Source organism: Dermacentor silvarum, chromosome 9 (genome assembly GCF_013339745.2).
Source record: "Dermacentor silvarum isolate Dsil-2018 chromosome 9, BIME_Dsil_1.4, whole genome shotgun sequence".
NCBI lineage: Eukaryota > Metazoa > Arthropoda > Arachnida > Ixodida > Ixodidae > Dermacentor > Dermacentor silvarum.
The window spans coordinates 125,957,551-125,982,120 of NC_051162.1; the positions used below are offsets into that span (position 1 = coordinate 125,957,551).

At 48.3% G+C, this 24,570-nt stretch overlaps 1 protein-coding gene across 1 annotated transcript in view; it reads right to left on the reverse strand.

Annotated features, from left to right (window-relative positions):
- Nucleotides 1-15,910: 15,910 nt before the first annotated feature.
- The window catches only part of LOC119464253 (tetratricopeptide repeat protein 5), a 32,039-nt gene continuing 23,379 nt past the window's right edge, over nucleotides 15,911-24,570 (reverse strand). Inside the window, exons 7-8 of the mRNA XM_037725163.2 lie at nucleotides 16,719-16,865; nucleotides 15,911-16,084 (exon numbers count right to left, since the gene is read on the reverse strand). Of these exons, the coding sequence (XP_037581091.1) occupies nucleotides 15,911-16,084; nucleotides 16,719-16,865 (321 nt within the window). The remainder of the gene's footprint in view (nucleotides 16,085-16,718; nucleotides 16,866-24,570) is intronic.

Here is a 24,570-nt window from a genome sequence, read left to right on the forward strand (position 1 = left end):
TTCTGCCGGAAATTTGTCGTCGCGGTGCTTTACTTCTGTTGCATGCTCTAATCATTGAGAGTACCTCCACCTGTACTATAGTAGCGGTGGTAGACAGGCACTACTGCACCTTTGCTCTTAGAAGTCGCAACAATCCAGGACCAAATAAATTGAGCAGCTTTATTGCACGTACAGATTGGTGGCTCCTGGCACTAACAGGGTCAGCCATCGCCATCTATGCTTTGAAACGACTAATTTCACATTCATTCTTCTACTGTTATCATCCGGCATCGAGTGGCCACTCGTCGTGATAACGGCGTCACGGCGATGTGCGAATCAATGACGCAGGTTGAAAAAAGAAAGAAAATCTAACTGATGTCGCAGTCCGGGAATTGGCCTAATACACCGAAAAGCACTTTGGTGAGACGAAGCACTGCACTGACGCAGAGTGAAACGCCTTGAGTGTGAAGTACATTGTTTTGCAGCTAGTCGGTGTTCATTTTTGCCTGATATATGCAATTTCAGTGCCGAGAAGATTTAACAAAACCCCATGCGCCTCTTGTTATTGATATTAGTGAAATGTGCACTCGTTCTTCTTCTTTTGTAGGTTTTCAAAGTGGGAATTGTTCGCCCTCTTACGCAGTAGAACGACGGAGTCAACACACTCAGGTCGGAGCTGTTAACAATGCGTACTGGCACTGTTGTTTACTTCTATGCGAGGCAATGTGCAATGCTCACTACCCGAAACCGACGTTCAAAAGCATATGGAATTTATTGTGTCGCGATGCCTGCCTGCGAGATCCTAATATTACTCGAACACTACGCCAGAATTACCTCCGGGTGATTGTCGACGCTTGATTTCGATTAAGCGATTTACAATTAGAGGTTATTACTGAACCGCGAAGCGAAGTTACTTAGCCACGTGCAAGTGCCAGCGTAGTGCACGCGAAGTGTGCTATAGAAGCACTATTTCTACGTGTATGAATATGCATAATTTATCGCATAATCATATCAGTCGGTATAGACCACATAGATAATACGCGGTCTGTGTTGGGCTTCTTCGGGCCAGTGGCTAGGGCATGGTGGCATTTTCCGTATTCTAGCTGGCTCTTCATAACTGCATGCGGTTTGTCAAGTACAATTCAAGTTATGACGCCCGTACGGAGCATGACCTTCATCTACTGTATTGAAATGACGCAACGACTGGGCTAAGTAATGCCCAACGTACAGAGGAGTGGAAATTCAGCATGCTAGCTGCACGTTTATTTCTTCATTTCTTCCATCCCCCTTTTTTGGTCTATTTAAGCTATATTTGGTACAACATTGCCTTTGGAGATGCGGTTAAAGCATGAGGAAATTCCTGACCTGGCTGGGCCACAGTTGCAGCAAAGCAACTATATTATGCAGTATACACTCAGATTGGGCAACAGAACCAACGAATCCTGTATTAGCAAGACTTCCTTCAGTTGCTGTGAGCTTTACTTCAGTGCAAAGTTCATTAGCCGGAAATTCTGTAACGATAACAGGGGCCACTGTAACCATGATGAAAGGGGTGTTTTCAGGCAGCCCATTTATAGCTACAGAATCTACTGCTGGCCCACCTTATCGGTAATGAGCAGTGGCATGCTCTATAGACATTAGAAGTTTGTAGCATAAAATAGTGCAAAACAAGCAATACGAATGCTTATCAACTTCTAAAATTTTGCACAAACAATGAACAGGTGCGACACACTGGACCAGCAGGCCCTACGATAGCAAACCCCCTTATAATGAGACCTTCGTTGAAAGAAACGTTTCATGATTCATCCTCCTGCTCTTCGTTGTTTACCAGCTGTGCCAGAGAACGCCGCAACGGTTATCACCCTAGAAAATATAGAATGGGGAAAGCAACAAACTGTTCTGGGTGCGTTTTGAGGCACTACCATAGTCTTTTGCTAAGGAGGCAATGTAACCAAATTTTTTATGATCATGAACCATCTGCTCGATGGGTAAGCAGGGTCCTATAAAGGTATACGGCCAATATTTCCAAAGGCGTCTCTACCAACGTATACCTCGGGCTGAGCTATCAGAGCAGATGAGCATTTACCCCTATATTAGCTCCTTTCGGTGTGTGAAAAGAGCTGCGATGGCTTGATTTAGGCCCCTGCCCTCTACTCGCAGTCTTTTTGTATCATTCCTATGTTCTCGTAGACGTCACATTCATTTTTAACCTGATAGCAATTTTATAGACCCCCAAAGTGCATTGGCACCACCAGAGCTACCATATTGTGACGCCTTTAAACAGTAGGAGGAGTGTTAGAAGGTGCCCAGAGGCGCGAAAAAATTTGCAGGGCACCCTTGGGCTCATGCGGCGGTGGCTGGTTGAAAATTGCGGCGATGTGTATCGGAAGGTTAAAAATGCCGCTAAACTGGATCATTTGATGGCAGAGCAATATCTTATCTCTTCCGAAAGGGTTCGAAAACGTTATAGTTCCACGCAGAAATTTTTATAATACGTAAATAAATCCATTTTACGCTGCAGCTCCAAGTACCAAGTGCCAGAGTGATCGGTGGGCACATGTCTTCTATTCGTTTTGGAACGGGGCCATCTCCGGCTATTCCAAAAAAAGATGTTTTATTCGGCATAATATTGCACCTTTGATGCGTACGCGTCCCTTTGACGTGGTGAGTATTCATGGTTTTGTGATGTACTGTGGCAGAAAATCAAATTGGGCGTAGCTCGACAACTTTTGACCAATAGCGGAGGGCTAACGGCAAACAAGATGTGGAATCACAAGTAATTATTTTTCTTTTGTTCGGTCGAGTCATGCATAACTAGTGTACACCCGACAATTGCTCGTTGCCCCACAGGCATGAGTTCGAATGGTAATGGTTAGTAAAGTTTGTTTCGCCTAGCCCTGTTCGCGAGGACAGTTTAGCGATTTTGCAGCTAGATTTACCGATTTTTTATGTGTTGAGCGGCAGTTCCTTTTTTTCTGTTTAGTGAACGGCGATATTATACCACGCCAAAGACAACATAGGGAAAATGTTGTTCGTGGTGTTGCTGTTTCTTGGCTTCTTATGATATGATTAATGAAGATCGCGCCCCTCGGTTCTCTTTCGTCTCGTTCATTACATAACGAGGGCTCCAATCCGGCAACATTGACGCCTTCAGGTAGCATATGTTGCTTTATTGACCAGTTGCCTTCACCCCAAAAAATCATGTGCTCGTGACCCCTGCGGCGGAAAGGATGTTCCACATCCGCCGCCTAGGTTTGTGAGTGGTGGTGCTTGCTAACACTCCCGGGGTAATTATTGTTGTAAGACATAAATACCTCAGAAAGTAGATGGGAAAACGGCGCCGCAGTAGCTCAATGGTGAAAGCATCGAACGCGTAATGCGAATACGTGGGTTCGTTCCCCACATGCGGCCAGTTGTTTTTTCATCAATTTCCATTTCCACTAATTTATCATTTCTTTAATTCAATTAGGAAGTAGAAGTAATTTCCTATGTTGTCCTTGGTGTCACTGTTTGTTGGCTTCTTATGATATGCTTAATAAATGCTATTAAACAGATGAATAAGTAATTAACAAACAGTGACACCGAGGACAACATACGGGAAATTACTTGTAATACTAATTGAAAAAAAGAAATGATAAATAATGGAAATGAAAATGGATGATAAAAATGTCGCAGTTTCACTCGAAAGGCGAAGCATCAGTTGCGATAGCAAATTAGTAGAGAGCTATACGAAGTAAGGATAGTAGTTTAATCAGCTGTATAAACTTGGACATGTAGCAGCACCAGCAATACGCAGAACTGTTGTCAACGCCGTCGGCGTTCTGCCCGCGTTCGCACTGAAAGCGCATGGCGTTGGTGACTGTTGCCGGTGCCCCTGGCGGTGGCTCCGAGGTTTTGGAGGAAATCAGAACGGGACACGGACCACCAAGAAGGTGGCGCTAACAGACGACGTCCCGGCAGTAGACTCACATCTACTGCATCTCTGGGAATCCAAGCGTAGCCTCATAAAACGATGGAAACGACAGAGGCATAATCGAAAACTAAAATTTAGAATAGCGAAACTGTCCCAAGAGGCGAATGAATACGCCCAACATTTGGATGATGACAATTGGATACAATTGTGTGCGTCGATGCAGGGCACCCTACACAAAAAAAAACGTGGGCCATACTCCGCAGTATGATGGACCCATCAGGCACTAAAACAGCCACCTCCAGAACGCTAAGGCAAATAGCTAGCGAATTCGAAGGTACGGATGAAGAACTTTTGCGGAAACTTAGAGAAACCTATATAGGAAACCCTCCCCAAAAGCAGCACTACCCTGCCTACGACGGCGCAGCTAACGATGAGCTAGATGCCCCAATAACAGTAGCGGAGGTACATGCGGCAGCGCAATCCCTAAAGAAAAACACAGCCCCAGGCAGTGATCAAATCACTAGTGCTATCATAAGAAATCTTAGTCACGAAACCCTTCATCAAATCACAGACTTCTTTAACACAGAGGTTTGGGAGACCGGCTTGGTGCCGAGAGAGTGGAAAGAGGCTAAAATAATCCTCATACCCAAACGCGCGAAGGCCAAAAACTTTCAAAACCTACGACCAATCTCCCTCACATCCTGCCTAGGGAAACTATTTGAGAAAGTCGTGCTAACGCGCTTAACCGCTCACATAGAAAACAACCAACCCTTCCCAACTTCAATGTTTGGATTTCGGCCCCATCTATCCGCCCAACACATTTTCCTCATGCTAAAAGACGAAGTCCTAAACCCTTCAGCCGGCAGCTCCGATAGAATAGTGGTAGCGCTAGACCTTAAGAAAGCGTTCGATACCATATCGCACCAGCTCATACTGGAAGATCTGAAAGAATTAGCTTGTGGCTCGAAAACATACGCCTACATACGCTCTTTTCTGCAAGATCGCACGGCCACCATAGGTGTCGACTCACTCCGATCGGAAGAAATACAGGTACCAGGCAGAGGCACACCGCAGGGTTCCATCTTGTCACCACTGCTATTTAACATCGGAATGCGCAGACTCGCTCTGTCCCTGGAGACAATACCAGATCTAGGTCACGCACTGTACGCGGACGATATTACCTTATGGGCGTCGACAGGCTCAAGTGGGCATAAGGAAAACACCCTGCAGGAGGCAATAAACAAAGTAGAATCCTTCACAGACATGGCGGACATGTGCTGCGCGCCAGATAAAGCAGAATTTATTCGAATTAAAGCAAAATACACGCGCACAGAACCAGAGATCCGGCTAACACTCCAACAACCAATAAGGCAAGTGCAAAAACTGCGAATTCTGGGCCTCTGGTTACAAAGTAACAGCAGAGTAGATCACACCCTACTCTTGCTTAAATCTACAGTACAACAGGTGGCCCGAATGATACACAGGGTAACTTTCCACAGGAAGGGCTTTAAACAAGACGAAATAATCAGATTGATACAAGCTTTCATAACCAGCAGGGTGACGTACAGCCTACCTTACCAGCACCCTACAAACATTGAAATACGAGCCATCAACATTCTGATACGCACGGCGTACAAACCCGCCCTGGAGCTACCTAAAATACCGCCACAGATAGACTGGAGGCCCTAGGTTTGCACAACACGTACGAAGAGCACGCATCCGCGGTAATAATATCTCAAAGGGAAAGGCTCAATATCACCCCAACAGGCAGGGCCCTGCTCGAGCGCTTAGGGTATCCCCTACGACCCCAGTACCTAAACGAGGAAACCACCCCAATGCCCCGAGAAATACGGAATCGAATAATAGTTTCTTCAATACCAAAAAAACATGAACCCTAAATATCATCAACCTAGAAGGCAGGCAAGGGCTAAGAATCTACAAAAGCGCTTCGGCTCGCATCCCGGAACGATCTACACGGACGTAGCTAAAATACAAAATAACAGATACTGCCTAGCGGCTGTAAGCCAACGATCGACCGTAGCAGCCTCTACCAAAGCAAACTCAGCCAGTATGGCAGAGGCGGTAGCAATCGGCCTAGCCATCAAGGATAAAGACCGGAGAGGAGAGTCAGCCTCGGTACTCACAGACTCCCAAGTAGCCTGCCGCCTCTATTTAACTGGAAACATTCCCAAGGTGGCCTTAAACATTTTGGGACATGGCTTACAAGAATATCATACCATTGTGTGGTGCCCAGCACACACGGGACTGGAGGGAAACGAAAGGGCGGATCGGCTAGCTCGCGTATTTCACATCCGAGCGCCGACGAGTCCAATCGACGAACCTATAACAAGCTCACGTGACATCTTGGAAAAGCAGCGACGTGACCGCCAAAAATTTAGTAATCCGCACCCAGACCTTACCGGGGAACAGGCTCGTCACTGGCGCCGACTACAAACGAACACGTACACAAATCTATACCGACAGCACCATATAAGCTCCACACAATACGCGGACATCTGTCCACGGTGTGGAGAGCTGCCCACTCTTGCCCACATTACGTGGGAATGCAATTCGCGGCCCCTAAATATCAATTCCCCCAAATTAGGGCAAATACCCAGAAACAGGCAGTGGGAGACCTGGCTTGCTAGCACGGAACGGGAGAGCCAACTGGCTCTCCTCGACCAAGCCCAGCGAGCCGCTAAGGCCAGTGGAGCCCTGGACTGAGGGCCCCACCCACTCAACCTTCAATCCCCTTCATGGAATAAACGTTTACTACTACTACTCGTCGAGCTATGACTGCAGGAGCTCGTCAAAACGCTGGAGTGACAAAGCGCACCACTGGCAGCGAACAAATTGACCGTCGCGCTGGCTCTAGCTTCTACATGAACTAAACGTCAAAAGCGCCGTGCATACGCAGCTACCGGCACTCGGCGAGTGCACTTTGGCCCATCGCAGATCACTTTGAAGATGAGGCTCCCGCGGGCGCACACTTCGGTCGCGTCGCAGATCGCTTTCAAGATAGCTCCGTGAGCAGCAGCCGCGTAAGGAGAATCCCCCCCCCCCCCTCTACCATCTCCATGGCCTCCTCCCCGTTCCTCGCGCGTGAACGAAGGCCCCGTGCGCACAGCCCCCCCCCCCCCCCCCCCCCTCTCGCGTGCGCGAGATTAACCTGCGTTTCCCGGCTCACCCTCGCACGCTTTCACTCGCCCTGTGGGAATCGATGTTATGCGAAGCAGTGAGAACCAAGTTAACGAAACGACTATGTGAGCACCGAGGCGTAGGCGGCTGTTTCATGACCTGCATGACACGCATGTCAGCACATTCATGTCATGACCCATCATTTATGTCCGAACCCATTTCAGTGGTTATTGACTGTTATTATTTCTTCACTGAGTCGTTGTCATTTTTCTTTAGTGTTTTCTTACCCGCCGCGGTGGCTCAGTCAGCTAAGGCGCTGCGCTGCTAAGCACTAGATTGCGGGATCGAATCCCGGCCATGACGGCCGCATTTCGATGCAGACGAAATGCAAAAACACCCGTGTGCTTGGTTTGTAGTGCACGTTTAAGAACCCCTGGTGGTCAAAGTTAATCCGGAGCCCTCTACTACGGCGTGCCTCATAATCATAACAGTTCTTGGCACGTAAAACCCCAGAAAGAAGAAGAAAGACGATTAGTTTGCTTCACTTATTGCCCACGTCTTCACCCATTCCAGGGGTTTTTGAGCGTTAATCATTTTTCGCTTAATCATTGTGGTTTTGCTGAGTCATGCTCATGATTATGACTTCTCCCGTCATCCTTTAGTGTTTCGTTCACTAGTACCTACGTCCGATCCCATTCCAGTCATTTTTGAGTGCTTATCTCTTTTCGCTGAGTCACTGGCATTTTCGCTCAGTCATGGCCATTGATGTGACTTCTACCATCATCATTTAATGTTTCCATCAGTTAGTATCCACGTCAAAACCCATTTCAGTGGCATTTGAGTGTTATTATTTTTTCGGTGAGTCATTGTCATTCTCGCTGAGCTATGCTCATGACTATGGCTTCTACCATCATCCTTTGGTGTTTCCATCAGTCACTACCCACGTCAGAACCAATTTCAGTGCTTTTGAGTGTTAATCTTTACTCGGCGAGTCATTGTCAGTATTTCTGAGGCATGCTCATGATCATGACTTCTACCATTATTCTTTAGTGCTTCCATCAGTTAGTACCCACGTCCGAACCTATTTCAGTGGTATTTGAGTGATAATGTGTTTTCGCTGAGTCATTGGTATTTTTGCTCTGTCATGGTCATGACTGACTTCGACCATCATCCTTTATTGGTTCTTTCACTCGGTACCTACGTCAGAACCCATTTTAGTGGATTTTGAGTGATAATCTTGTTTCGGCGGTCATTGTCATTTTTGCTGAGCTATGCTCAGGACGATGACTTCTACCATAATCCTTCAGAGTTTCCTTCACTTAGTATCCATGTCAGAACCCATTTCAGTGGCTTTTCAGTGTTAGTCTTTTTCGCTGGGTCATTGTCATGACCCACATGACATTAATACATGTCACAACATGATAGTTCACGACAGTTATGTCATGACCTATCACTCATGTTCGTCATATACTCACGTCATACTGTGGCAATTTCAGTACCTACCAAGTTAACGAAACGACCATGACAGCACCAAGACGTAGGCTGCTATTTCATGACCTACATGACACGCATCTCATGACATTCATGTCATGACACATTGTTTATGTTCCTCCTATACGCTTGTCATAGTATGCCAATTTTGGTACATATAGTTACCAAGTTAACGAAACGACCATGAGAGTACAAAGCCGTAGGCGGCTAGATAGATAGATTGATAGATACGGTCAAAGTAGCAAATGTTCGCCACGAACTGCTTCACATTTAAAACGCTAGAGCAGCACGCAAAGCAGAGGAAGGATGCCGTCCTGTTCCAAGAACGTCCCGCAGCTTAAAACATCTATCGTGTCGTAAGTTTGGAGCTTTCCTTAAGACAGCCCTTGAGGTTGTGAATTGTTTGGATATGCGAATCCCATGGTTCCAGTCCCCATTAACCGGAGTGAGCCATGCGTTTGTGTTCCTTCTTCGCAAAAGCAACTTGATAGGATAGCGATGGTCTAAGACCAGCTATACGGTCTACAGGTAAAATTTGTGACAGTGTGTGGCACGGATATTAAAGGCGAAGCATTTCTTGGCGAACATTTGCCACTTTGACAGTATCTATGTATCTATCTATCTATCTATCTAGCCGCATAGGTCTTGGTGCTCTCATTGTCGTATCGTTAACTTGGTATTTAGCAAAATTGGCATACTATGACATAAGTGTAATGCGAATATAAATGATAGGTCATTTCATGAATAGCATGACATGTGTGTCATGTAAGTCATGAAACAGCTGCCTACGTTCTGATTAGAGCACTGCACGGGCCGATTTTCGCGGCCCGGGCCCGGCCCGGGCCCGTTTTTACATTGGGCGGGGGCCCGAGCCCGATCAAAACTTTTATGGCGAGACCCGGGCCCGGCCCGGGCCCGGAAATAATCTACGTTACCTGCAACGGCCAGCCAAGGCAGCAACACTGGGCGAACAAGGAGAGCAACGCTGTGCGCAAGCGCGGCTATATATGCGTTCCCGTGTCTTCAATAAACGCTTCTTCGTGTGGTGATCACGGTGTGCATTACGCTCGATACATGGTGTCAGAAGTGTAGCTCGCTCACGGACCATGACCGACCTACCCCCGCCTGAGCCACTGCAAGTGGGCGACAACGCAGCGGCGTCCTGGCAGACATTCAAGCAACGCATCCAGCTGTACCTGATAGCAACGGAGCCCACGAAGCCACGCAGTAAGGAGCAGAAAGCTGCAATTTTTTTGCATGTTGCGGGTCAAGAAGCTATTGACGTGTTTAATACCCTGAACCTATCACCGGAGGAAGCTAATGACTACGACGCGTTGGTTAAAGCGTTTGAAAACTACTGCTTGCCTAAGCGTAATGAGACTTACGAACGCTATGTGTTCCGCTCGCGTCGTCAGGCACACGGAGAGCCATTTGAACAGTTCTTTCGGGATCTGCAACTAAAAGCAAGAACGTGCAACTTTGGGGATTTGCGAGATTCCATGCTGCGGGACCAAATCGTGTATGGCATTTGCAGCACTTCCCTGCGAGAAAAACTTCTTCGAAAGAAAGACTTGACGCTGGTTACAGCAGTAGAATGCTGCAAAGCTGAGGAACTTGCCGAATCGCAAAATAGGGCGTGGATGGAGGAAAACAAGATTGAACCTGTTTCACGAACGCAAGCGAAACGCGGACGCCAAAAATGCCGGTACTGCAACTTCTCGCACGCGCCAAGGAAGTGTCCGGCGTTCGGCAAGACATGCAACAAGTGCACGAAGCCTAATCACTTCGCCGCCTGCTGTACAAGCAAGCGAGCAGCCGTTGATGACGTGTTCGAAGGAGCGGAGAGTGGCAGTGACTTCGACGTTCTGGAGATCAGCACGACGGAAAGTAAGCGTGGCCCCGAAAGTCGCGACTGGATTATAACAACGAACATTGAAGGAACTGATGTGCAGCTGAAGGTCGATACGGGAGCGCAGGCTAACTTGTTGCCGCGTTCGCTGTTCAAAAGGCTCGGAACTAAGCAGCAGCCGTACCCCACGAGGAGCATCCTGCGCCATTATGGGGGTGGCGAAATACCACACAGTGGCAAGGTTCGCCTCGCCGTGCAGTTAGACAAACGGCGTGTGCTACTTGAGTTCTTCATAGTAAAGAAGAAGCAAGCCATTCTGGGCCTCGGGGCAAGTGAGCAACTTGGTCTGGTCAACAGAGTGAACGCGGTGGACAGCAGCGAAGCATATGGAAGCCTAAAGCAGGCATTCCCGAGGTTATTCACTGGCATTGGCAGGACGCGGTGCGAGTACAAAATGGTGCTTCGAGAGGACGCTGTCCCTGTGGTACAGCCAACCCGGCGTGTACCTTTCGCCCTCAAGAAGCCACTTAAGAAAGAACTTGACCGGATGAATGCTGCAAACATCATCGAGAAGGTGGAAGAACCATCAGACTGGGTAAGTCCCCTGGTTATCGTGAGGAAGAAAAATGGGGACTTAAGAGTATGCATGGACCCGCGAGCAATTAATAGGGCGGTGAAGAGAGAGCACTTTCAGTTGCCATGTCGGGAAGAAATCGAAGGGGATCTAGCGCATGCAAAGTATTTCAGCAGACTCGATGCCAACAGTGGTTTCATCAAATTCCTCTCGACAAAAAGACATCAGAAATCTGCACATTCAGTTCGCCGTTTGGCCGGTATCGGTATCTCAGACTGCCGTTCGGTATTGCATCTGCACCCGAAGTTTTCCAGCGTACAATGAGCCAGATATTTGACGACCTCCCGGGAACACGTGTGTACATTGACGATGTGCTAGTGTGGGGTTCTACGCAAAAGGAACATGATGAACGCCTGTTCAAAGCGCTGGAAAGGGCACAGGCAGAGGGCCTAACTTTGAATGCAGAAAAGTGCATTTTCGGACGCACTGAAATCAGCTTCTTGGGTGATAAGATTAGTTCCAAAGGTATTGAGCCCGATCCCGACCTGATAAAGTGCGTTTTAAACCACCCTCCGCCAACGACCAAGAAAGACGTTCAACGCTTGCTTGGTACCGTGAACTATTTCGGCAAGTACTTGCCACTGTTGTCAGACCATACTGAGGCCTTGCGCAGCCTGATTAGAAAGGACACAGTTTTCGAATGGACGCATGTTCACGAGCGTGAGTGGGCGCAGCTCAAGATGATGCTGACGGAAGCGCCCGTCCTGGCTATCTTTAATCCCGAGCTTCCCACAAAACTGTCGACGGATGCGTCAGCATTTGCACTCGGAGCAGTGCTTTTCCAACAACATGGAGGAGACTGGCGCCCGGTAGGCTACGCGTCGCGGGCACTCACAGAAACCGAGCGAAGGTACGCCCAAATAGAAAAAGAGGCCCTGGGCATAACATTCGGCTGTGAAAAGTTCAATGATTATGTCATAGGAAGACATATCGTTATCGAAACCGACCACAACCCATTATTGGCAATTTCAAGAAGGAAATAGGCGACATGCCACCGCGTCTGCAACGACTATTTCTTCGACTGCTCAAGTACGAGTTTGAGTTGCAGTATGTTCCAGGCAGCAAATTGGTTGTTGCTGACACATTGTCACGAATCCCATCACGGGAACAACCAGAAAAAGGCACAACGGACGTTGAAGTTCATGCCGTGGGCGCCCTGACTGCCGTCGTCGGACCAGCCACCCTATCCCGTCTGCAGGTAGCAACTGCCAGTGATGCAACGGCGCAAGACGTCATCTCCAGGCTGCAGTCATCAATGCCTATAGAAGGTGAACTAAAGTCCTTCACACAAGAACTTTCTGTAGTCAACGGAGTACTCCTCAAGGGAACCAAAGTAGTCGTGCCTGCAAGCATGCGAACAGAGATGCTGCGACGAGTGCACCAAGGGCATCTCAGCTTAGGAAAATGCAAATCGAGGGCTCGCAAGTTGATGTATTGGCCAGGAATGTCAACAGATATTGCTCAGTTCATTGACAGGTGTGACGTTTGCAAGAAGTTTGCTTATCGACAGCCTGACGAGCCCCTGTGCCAGCGCAGCGTTCCAGACATGCCATGGGCCAGAGTTGGTACAGATCTTTTTCAACACGCCGGAAAGCATTTTTTGGTTGTCTATGATGCCTACTCTAATTTTCCAGAAGTCGAGCACCTGAAGGAGACCTCTGCAACAACTGTCATTCATAAACTACGTCAGATCTTTGCAAGGCATGGAATACCACTAGAAGTTTGCAGTGATGGCGGCCCGCAGTTTGCGTCAAAAGAGTTTAAAGATTTTGCGGCTCGTTATGACTTTGTGCATACGATTTCAAGTCCACGTTTTCCCAGGTCCAATGGGCTCGCCGAGAAGGGCGTACAAGTGGTCAAGCGGCTTCTGGGCAAGACTGAGACCAAGAAAGAGGACTTCTATTTGGGCCTTCTCAACTACAGGGTGTGTCCTCTCGAAGATGGCCGTTCACCATCGGAACTGCTAATGGGACGAAGTCTAAGAACGCTACTTCCAAATTTTTCAGCGTCATCCTCAGGTCTCGTTCAAAAACATGTTCAGGCAAGGACCTCAGGAAGACCACTACCTCCGCTACAGAAGGGAGACGTCGTCCGAATCCTCCGAAATGGTAGATGGGATATCAAAGCGCAAGTCCAAGTTCTCGTGGCCCCGAGATCGTACACCGTTCTGACTGAGGATAGCCGGATTTTCCGTCGAAATAGACAGCACCTTCGCAAAACACCAGAAGCGTTCTATCGAACCCTCCATTACCAGGCGGACGACTGCGACGACGCCCCTGATTCATCTCCGAGCGCTGTCACACAGCAGAGGCAAGAACCTCCGCAGGCCACACAGGACCGACCACCAGCAGGCACACCAGGAGTGCCCAACATTGCAGATTCACTGCGACGATCTACCAGACCGCGAAGACCCCCAGACCGCCTGGCCTACACGCACGGGTTCCAGCAGACTGAAACAGCCTAGGAGTGTCGACTGCTACGCATCGATGTTGAGTGCTTTCAGTGCTTTCAGTGCTTTCAATGCTTTCAGTCCTATCTGTGTTTTCAGTGTTTTCCTTCTTCAAAGAAAGGAGGATGCAACGGCCAGCCAAGGCAGCAACACTGGGCGAACAAGGAGAGCAACGCTGTGCGCAAGCGCGGCTATATATGCGTTCCCGTGTCTTCAATAAACGCTTCTTCGTGTGGTGATCACGGTGTGCATTACGCTCGATACAAGAAAAATTAAATTTCAATGAAAAAATTAATTTGTTAGTCTTTAGATCACCAGCACAATGAAAAATTAATTGACAAATTTTTTTTCGGTATTGTAATTCAGTGAAGTAATATTTCCTTGAATTTCCGTGATGACCGCCCATGGTAGGCATTCCATGCTTGCCCGTGGCGCAACCCAACATCATATATCATCGTGATGCCCTCAAAGCCGCGAGTGCATATGTCGCACGTGACCCTAACAGTACAACACTGGCACTTTAGGCTGTGTTGTGTCCGGTAAGCCCACAGACGAACTTGGAAGGCATTCACAATAGCTGCCAGCCGATCACCAACAACACCACTAGCTGTTTCTACGCCTGTCAGTCAAGCCTCTGCCCATGACCCCAAGCTCGATTACTAATTGTGACTACATGTTACCAACATATTCACGACAAGCTCCCGCAACAACTTGCTGCTCACCACCATACTGGCAAGCAGAAAATTTTCATCAAGACCACATTCACATAGTGGTGATGAGTGGTCACATCGCCTAGGCCATTAAGCCTAATCAGTGCTGCATATGGGGAGTCAGAGGGCCTCAGTTATGGTTTGGTGCGAAGTTGAGGAAGACGTATTTGCAGCAGTCAAATGCTATTCATAAAGCTGAGAAATTGCCTCACCAAAGAAAGTGATCGTACGAGCAACCATAAGCAAGACTCTATGGTGGAAACTATCTTTACAGTTATCCATGTTTGTGAAATCTGAAAAATTTACCAGGGCACCATATGGCGCCTGAAATTTCGGTCGCGGTTATACAGTGGTTCTACGGTGGGCTCGGTGGCTATGCGCTGACGCAAGGCACTAATCCACTTTTGTTTACAAGGCAGGTTCACTCCGTCACACATATTTTATTCGCAACACTAGCGGTAGCTTTCTGACCAATCGCTGAAATGGCTGAATCGCCAGGCCTGGTTTAACCTGGATGGAGCGACAACATTCAACGCTGCACTCTCCAGAGATCCAAGACCAGCCAATCCGCACATGAAGCACCCAGCCTTTGATTAATCTTGGAACAGCCTATCACCAACAATAGCAGCATACAAGCCAGCTATAAACGACGCAGCTCGACCAGCGCTGTTCTGTGGGCTCGGTAGCTGTGCTCTGACGCAAGCCCCTCATCCGCTTCGGTTTACAATGCAGGTTCCCTATGTCACACGTTTTCTTCGCTGCACTAGCAGTAGTTTCCTGACCAATGGCTGAAGTACACCATGCCTGGTTCTACCTGGATGGAGCGACAACATTCAACGCTGCCCTCTCCAGTGATCCAAGACCAGCTGATCCGCACATGAAGTATCTAGCTTATGATTCATCTTGGAAGACCCTATCGCCAACAGCAGCATATGAGCCAGCTATAATGACGCAGCTCGACCAGTGCCGTGCTGTGGGCACCGAGTGGCTGTGCTCTAACGCAGGCCACTAATCTACTTATCTACTCTTGAGAAGAGTAGCACGTTTTTCAGTCGACGGCGGCACTGTGTTCCACTCGCTTGAGTGGAGGAAAAGCTTTGAGTGGAGAATGATTTAAGAATACAGGGGTGAGACTTGTCCACAGCACAAAAAAGGTTACCGTACTACAAAACTTTAGTAGTACTACATCCTACATTCTTGTTTAGAACCCACATTAAAATGCAGCTGCTGCTGCAAGGTGTAATCCTGTGACCATGTGCTCTAGCAGAGGAACATTGTAACTCCTGGGCTGCTGCAGCATGTACAGTGATAGGGGAATGAGAGATATACGCAAATGACCAGCGACCAAAGTGGCAATGTTCAACACACAGCACTGTAAGACACAAGAGCACTGATAGCCTGAGTTTTGGAACGCTGCCATTCTCCAGCCATAAGGGTGATTTGATAGATTGTTACTGCTTGCAAGCAGTGTGACGAGTGGCTGGCTTCCGAGTGGGAGGTGAAGCAATAAGTGTCGGCTGAACTGCCCTCTGACTGCAGACTGGGAATGGCCCAGCATGCTTCATAGTGGCATATTAATGAAATGCAGTGCTATGTCTATAGATATTGCTTCTCTGACTACTATTCACCTGTGCAACTTTTTTTCCCAATGACTGTACAGTCATTAGAAACAAACCAAATGAAAAACATGCAAGATCAGTGTAAAGAAGTACACAGCTTGTCAACACGAGGAGCCTGTGCAAAAACCTTACAATGGGAAGCGATCCTGGGAGAGGACACTGCAGGCCACTTTGACAGTGAGTAGGCGGCCACTGTTCTTTCCTGGACACAGATCTTGCAACTTGGCCGGCTCAAGACCTGCTAGCGGCTGCACCTTTAGGTTGCTTAGCAAAGCCTTGATCTTGCGTGGTTTAAGGTGACCCTGCAAGAGAAGGCTCTCAGATTTAGATATCACTGAAATACACATGCACTATCAAGTGTAGCCCCCTTCACAAGATCTCCAAGCAAGTTTTTTGGCACAATAAAATTTCATGAGCACAGAGGTGCGGCAAGCCCTTTAGACAAAAAGCAGGGCAACAGTATTTCCTGGATTGTTGTCATCATTCCGTACACCCGTCTTACACTGGAGAATGCCTGCGGTCTTGCCAATGTCCTTGAAACATAAATTCACCACTAGCAAGCTACTACATGATCAGCGAATGGAATAACAAGTATGCACACACATTGCACTCAAAGTAGTCAGCGCTGCACCTAATTTCTGTTCAAGGACATGCCTCTGAAATAGCATGAGGAAGTTTTTGCAGTGCATGAAAACCAACATGGGGTTTTTTCTAAAGTCCTGTACTAAGCTGTACCTGCTTGCTGTCAGAGCAGTGAGTTACACACAGCTGGTGATGACTACAGCGATAAGCTGAGGGAAAGAAATGCTATTTTAGGTCAAATCTCATAATGGCAAGCAATGAGAAGTGCAGAATGCGCACCATGTCGCAAAAATTAAGCAAACGCCAGCCCACAGTTGTTAGCAATGATGCAACAGATATTGTAGCAGACTACACCTTATGTGAAACAGCGTTGGCCAGTCGTTGCAAGTGTGCCATCAGGTTCTGGGCTTTATCTCGAGGCTCAGTCCAATGGGGCTCCAAGGAGCATGCACGCTCCAGTTGTTCCAAAGCACCCTGGTAGTTCTCCTCATGTTGCAAGGCCTGCAGACATACCAAAAAAGAGAACACTGTTACAGGCTGAGGTTTGGGGGTACCTTCAACAGCGTCTGCTTGGAGCTCGAACCAGGTTGACCATTGGAGAGGGTCCGGCAGGGAAGACGAGGCGACGTACAAACAAGTACAGAAGTTTAATACATGGTTACGAGTGAGCGGTGTGCTCCAAAGAAAACGTACACGAAAAGTTCAGCGTGCATGCACCTGCACGCTAGGGCTGAGCAAAAGTGTTCTCCCACGTGGCTGCTGGCTGGCTTTCTTATACCCTCCACCATCCGGGCAATCTCCCCCTCTCTTCTCTGCCACTGCAGGACATGGGGTAGAGGAGTAGAGATGGCGGGTTACTGGAGCGGGGTGAACGTCCTCAGCGGGAGAGGAAAGGTTGAGGGCGGCACGTCAGGTTTCGTCTCTGACCCTCCCGACTGACATGTCTATTTATGTTGACGAGCAAGATCGTTAGGCACGCTGATTACCATGCGTTTGCACGTGGTCCGAGCGTGGCCGCTCAACGTGAATCGGAATTTACTACACGTGGTCCGGGCATCGCAGCTCTAAGGGAATCATAACAGACTGCCCTGCTGCTGAAGGAGATCCTGATGGGCAGGGGACGGCATCCGCTGGCCAGAGGGATGACGCAGACCGATGCTTGCAGTCGTCGTAGGTTGTCGCACAGCCATCTTGAGCACAAAACACTGTAATGTTCTCCAACGTAGCCCAGTGTCCCAGTCAGAGTCTAGATGCCTCAGAAGAGTCCACAGCAGTTTCTCGTTCACCACATGCATCTGCAGAACTTCACCGAGACTCAACCGCTCAGTCAGCAAGCGCGAGACAAATCCCCACCGAGTTCTGCCAGGCTTATTTCTGCGCTCAAAAGTGTCAGTTTTACCAACTTTCAGCAGCACTAAATACATACAGAAATTTGTTATATGCTTCACGAGACATGACTTAACCCAACTGCGTAAACAAAAACAAAACCTTTCCAATCCTACGTCAGAAAGAAAAAAAACACGATTTTGCTAAAACGATCGAGGCTGATTCTTGGTCTAGGGGCTTCGACTTAAGCCATCGGCATTGCCATTGAGAGTTCCCTTTTTATAACGTATCTCTAAAGAATATTGCTGTAAAGTGAGACTCCAACGCAGGAGGCGACCATTTTTGGAAGTCGTTGTCTGCAACCATCTGAGAGGACAAAGATCCGTTTCTATGATAAACCTTGAGCCCCCAAGATAACAAGACAATTTTTGAACAGCCCAAACTAGACATGCGCACTCTTTCTCAGTAGCGCTGTATGCCTGTTCTCGACTAGTGAGTTTCTGACTGGTGTAAAGGACGGAGTGTTCCTCCTCGCTCTCTCCCTTTTGGCATAGTACAATGCCCATGCCTCGCTTGCTAGCATCGCACTGAACCACAAATCCCCTCGTGTAGTCCGGCGATCTTAGCACAGGCTGACTCGTCAGTGCGCTCTTTAGGGCATTGAAAGCCGATTCCTTTTTTTCATCCCAAATGACATTCTGTGGCTCTCTTTTTCGTAGAGCATCAGTCACAGTGCTAGCTAGTTCAGAATATCTTGGGATGTACCGCTGATAGTACCCTGCAACCCCTAAGAAAGATCGGATATCGGTCTTTGTATGGGGCTGCGGGAGATGTCATATCACAGCCACCTTTAGCTCAAAGGGACAGCGAAGGCCCTGTCCAATCACATGACCGAGATAGATCACTTCCGCTTGCGCCATCTGAAATTTTGTTAACTTGACAGTTAAGCCGGCTTCACGCATGCGGGCCAACACTGCTCTCAGATGTCGCATATGCTCTGACGAGGATGCGGAATATATGGCGACATCATCTAAGTACGGCAAGGTGAAATCTTCCTGTCCTCTCAAAACTTTGTCCATAAGGCTTGAAAAAGAGTACGGGGCATTTTTCAAACCAAAGCTTAGGACCTTAGGGCGGAACGTTCCCAACAGCGATATGAAGGCGGCCTATCTGCTAGCCTGCTCGGTGAGCGGAACCTGCCAGTAGCCTCGAACTAGATCTAGTGTCGAAATGAATCGGGCGCTACTAACCTTCTTGATGCGCTCTTCTATGTTTAGTATAGGATAAATTTGATCTTTAGTGATCGCGTTTAGCCTGCGGTAATCTATGCAAGGACGCGGATCCTTGCCCGGCACCTCAACTAGGATCAAAGGCGAGGTGTAATCGCTCTCGCAAGGCTTGATCCACATCTAGAGTCAACATTTTTTTCACTTCCGCATCCATAATCTCACGTTGGTGCGGTGACACTCGATAAGCCTTTGAATGTACCGGTTTTGAAGAAGTGAGCTCGATGTCGTGCGTAAGAACCGATCGTAAGAACCGATGTCCTTCCTGGCCTATCTACAAATTCATCCTGAAATTCTTGCAGGACTTCCTGCAACTCTGTCGTTTGTTCTGGCTCCAGCTGCGCTTTAGAGACTAGTTCCTTAATCACGGCTGAACTCTCTAACAGCCGCTGTAGGCCTTCCGACATGGGTGCAATAGACAAATCTGACAACTGCTTTTCCAATAACTCGGCTGCTTCCACTACGGGTACTTCTGATTGCGCGGGGCGAAACAGCTGTGGTTCCAACGCAGAGGCATTCTTGATCTCCGCTTTCTGAGATTGCGAACCGTCATCCACTTCAGTTAGTGCCGTTTCCGTGACTGCTTTTGCAGCTAACTTACGAGCTTTCGGTCTAGTTTGAGCCATCACGCTAGCCTCCACAAACATTAGCCCTTTCTCGCGCAAAATCTGATCTGACCTATTTGAGAATAGGTAAGGGTACTGCGTAGGAAGCGTAGGCGATACAGCAGCTTCCATCTCAACTGCACCGAAATGACCTTTAATCGCTACCTTTGCGACCGGAAGACATGCACTGTGCATTCCTACAGCTTGCTTTATCCAGACGCTTTTACCCGTAAACATCTCAGGTTCAACATAAGAGCTGTGAACCACGTCCATGGTAGCCGCGGAGTTGTGCAGCATGCGACATGGTTTCCCGTTTACCTCAAGGTCGCGTATATACGGTTTGAGCAACTTCATATTCTCGTCATTGCAACCAACTGATAAAAACACTACCTTGACCTCGTCACATTGCACAGCAATGTGCCCTGGGGGGTATTCTGTAAGATTCCACCTAATGGACTGTCCACTTCGGCTGTCGCCACTGGCTGCCGCTTCACAAGCGCGAAGGAGACTGGCTGGCACCTTTGCGCTCGTGACGCGGCAGCCAATCGCAACAGCCGAAGTGGACAGTCCACTAGGTGGACTCTTACAGAATACCCCCCCCCCCCCCCCCCCTGGTTTATTGGTTTATGACAGTTGTAGAAAAAAAAAAAAGGGTTTCCCCTTTTTCAATTTCTTTTGCTGCTCTGCTGTAACTCCAGGGGTCCCTTCCAACCTGGAAGTACTACATTTTGAGGCACCCTCAATCACCAGCTCGTTCTTTCTCTTTCCAGGCCCTAGCTTCGGCCTGCCGAACCTGAAACTGAGATCGCCTTTTCGACAAGTCACAAATTCTCGGCTAGTTCAGCGGCTCTGGCTATCGTACTAACTTCTGGCCTATCTTGAACCCAGTACCTCACGTTCTCAGGTAACCGGTTATAAAATTGTTCCAGTGCAAAGCACTGAACAACCTTTGCGTGATCCCCATAGGCCTTTTGTTCCTTGAGCCATTCCTCCATGTTTGACATAAGCTTATATGCAAACTCTGTATAGGACTCATTCCAAGCCTTCTTCATTTCGCGGAACTTCCGCCGGAACGCTTCCGCTGACAGCCTATACTTTCTCAGCAAACTGGACTTTACCTTATCATAATCCTCAGCTTCGTCTCTGGTTAAGCGAGCGATTACGTCCGTTGCCTCACCCGGTAACAGTGTGAGCAGACACTGTGGCCACGACTTGCGAGACAACCCTTGCTTCTCGCACGTCCGCTCGAAGTTCATCAAGAACAAACCAATGTCTTCTCCGAGCTTATAAGTCCGCATTAGCTCTGTCATATTTAATGATACGTGCTCTCCTGCACTGTTTCCATCGCTCCTCTGCCCTGCTGCTCGAGCTCGTTCCATTTCAATCTCGAGTTGCTTCAATTCTAGTGCGTGTTCCCTTTCTTTCTGTTCTTCACGTTCCCGTTCTTTAAGTTCCCGTTGTTTACGTTCCCGTTTTTCATGTTCCCGTTCTTCACATTCTTTCTGTTCTTTACGTTCCTGTCGTTCACACTCTTCTGCCTGACTTTTTGCAGTTTCCCTCTCTCTAATGATCTCTAGGCATTCCGTAAGCTCATCATCCTCAGCCTTTAGAGCAAGAATAGCCTCAATCAACTCTGGTTTTCGGAGTGCGTCAGTGACATCCAGGCGCAACTCCTTCGCTAGCTTCAACAACTCCGGTTTACGCAACGACTTCAAATTCATGGCTGTTTTCAGTGCTGCTCTCTCTACTGTACATACTGTACACAACTATCTTGCCGCAACATAACTAGGCGACAACAATAGCTCTAATTACCTGTTCTGTTTTAACACTTCAACAAAACCTGGCAAAACTCAGCAAAGAAAGTCCCACACTCACCAACTTGCAGCCAAGAATCCGGCGTAGACCATAACAAATGCTGCATTCAGTTGCGACTTGGTAGACGAGGCTTGTAGATCTATGTATCACCGCTTGGCATCCAGTTGCAGAGCGGGTTGGGATTTGATGGATCTCACCGCTGCCATACAGTTGTTACGGACCGGGGTTTGGGGGTACCTTCAACAGCGTCTGCTTGTAGCTCGAACCAGGTTGACTATTGAGAGGGTCTGGTAGGGAAGACGAGGCGACGTAAAAACAAGTAACAGAAGTTTAATACATGGTTACGAGTGAGCGGTGTGCTCCAAAGAAAACGTACAAGAAAAGTTCAGCGTGCATGCACCTGCATGCTAGGGCAAAGCAAAAGTGTTCTTCCACGTGGCTGCTGGCTGGGCTTTCTTATACCCTCCATCATCCGGGCAATCTCCCCCTCTCTTCTCTGCCACTGCAGGACATGGGGTAGAGGAGTAGAGATGGCGGGTTACCGGAGCGGGGTGAACGTCCTCACCGGGGGAGGAAAGGTTAAGGGCGGCACGTCAGGTTTCGTCTCTGACCCTCGCGACTGACACGTCTATTCATGTTGACGAACGAGATCGTTAGGCACGCCGATTACCATGCGTTTGCACGTGGTCCGAGCATGGCCGCTCAACGTGAATCGGAATTTACTACATGTGGTCCGGGCATCGCAGCTCTAAGCGAATTGTAAGAACATCTTAACCCAGTGGTTCCAAACCATAAATGTGGCCAGGAACCCGGTGTGCTGCTATGATGGAAGGCGCAGGGGCAGTGCAAGGAGTGCCAAACATATCACAGGTGTTGCAACTAATTGAGACTATGAATTAATTTTGTCCTACTCAAATAGCAGTGTAAGAAAAGGATACCCTATAAAGCTTGTACAGCTGCATTATTCTAAAACATGGATGTATTATTTTGGACACCATGGCAGCGTGTTATTTATAGTTGCCAACCACCTTTCGGATGGTGCGCGGTATGCCACTAAATTTTTTGGACTGATCAGCGAGCGCTATGTCACAAACATGGCAGTCAGAAACAATTCAGGCTGTTTGCGCTCTCACTTTCGTTGTCAAGCCAATTCCTCGGCTTGCCTAGCAAGGATTCCTCCCTATTGCCGAGTGCCGTATGGTCACTGCGAGGAGTGAAGAGAGTTTAGTTGACTCTGCAGCAAACCACAATTTTCGCCACCGACTCCTGATGATGTGGTGCTGGCTAGGCCTAGCTGGTAGCGACCAATTAGAGCCGTCATGCTTGTGGTACCCATAGTAGACTGCAACAGACATGAGAGATCACATGCATGGGCTGGACACACAGCCTGTGCAGGAAGTGGAGTTTGGGTGCGCGGGCGATGAGGTGGCACCTGCAGCGAATGCTTACCAAGTTTGAAAGTGTGCTTACCGCACAGAACAGCATACCCTCATCTGTGGGCATAAAGCTCCAAACTAAATTTGCAAATCACAGCCTACACCTACAATGCTGCTGTGTCAAGGGTACATGCACGATTTCTGCACTTCAATCTTCATGGTGCCAGCTGCCGATTTAACCCCCCCACTGGCATACCGATTGCACATTTTCTAGTCCTCCCTAAATCAGCTTTGCTGAAATTTATACATAGCAGACAACAGAATTGTCACTAATAAATACATTCTTAATTATTGAAACTTTCCTCGATAAAGCATCATGTATATTGTAGTCCTCTAGACTTCCATATATTGTTCTGTTTTTCGTAGGCTATTAATATGCCTTATGAATAAATTATTTGCAACTTGAAAATTTGAAATGCGTATTGAATTTTACATAAAGCCTTTCAATAAATTTTAATCATGCAATATTTATACTCTGCCAATAGCTAGTTTATTTTGTTTTTGTTTTGTGCACGTATTTTTGTATATAGTATATTTTATACAGTAAAACCTCCTTAATACATAGTTGGCGGGGAACGTAGATCAGGTACGCACTAAGCAATGTACTAATTAACCGACAATGGCAGATGAGCGTCTACTGTAAAATTCCGAGCAAGCGCCCCCCCTCGAGCAAGTCGAAATTACTGGCAAAGTTAGGGGGGGGCGCTATCCCGGAACAGCACCAAAATTCAAGATGGCCACGACAAAATTTTCCCGCAAAAAAAAAAAGAAGCGCAGTGGGAATAGCCTTAAAATTTTATTGAACATGAACTTTATTAAGCCAAAGATATGTTAGTGGTGCTTATCACTCTCAAAACCACCATTACTGAAAACCACCGAAAGAAACCGAAAGAACGGTCGCGGCGACGCTGCACCGGCGCGTCGCCGCGACCGGCGACACGAACATTCTATTCCGGGCAAAATTATGTCCGCTAGAGTAAAGTGACGCGCAATGTTCACTTTATTAAAAACCACGTCCACGGTGAAACGTTTAGCACTAATGAGAGTTCCGATACAAGTGAAGCTCAGCTGCAGTGCATGGCTACCGACGGCGGACAGCGAATCGCGGCTCGGCCATGCTCGCATCGCAGCTGGTGGCGCCGCAAATATCAGCATGTTTTCTTCATCGTGTGAAATTATTGCGAGGAGAGGGTAAAGCGGAAACGACGGTAACAAAACATTGCTGCTTGGGAGCGTCGGCGGTTCGTGCTGAAGTGCCGTCTGCTACTGATTCGAAGTGAACTGAAAAAGGCCTAGCGACGATATCGGTGGCGAGTGATTAGCAGCGGTGAAGCTGCCGGCGATGCCAGAGCGTAGCCGCGACCACTCCTCTGTCGCCGAGTGGTCACGTCGCTGTGCCGCAGGGAACTCCTCTGTGCCATGCGAGAGGCAGATCTCGCCGTCGGCCGGCGGTCCGTGAACTACAGACCGCCAGGCGCAGTTCGCCCCGATGCACTCGTGTGCCCACTGGGGCACCCGGGTACGACAATGATTCGATGAAATGGCTCATCGGGGCGCCCCGATGCACACCGGTGCAATTTGCCAAATTTGCCATTATTTTCGTGGACTGGATGTGGCAGGCCAGTGTTGGTGCGGAGCGGGAGGGGGGGCGCTTTCCCGGAACGGTGCGGAAATTTGAAATTAGCAGTGAAGTTAGGGGGGGGGGGGCTCTTGCACGGGTGGGGACGCTTGCTCGGAA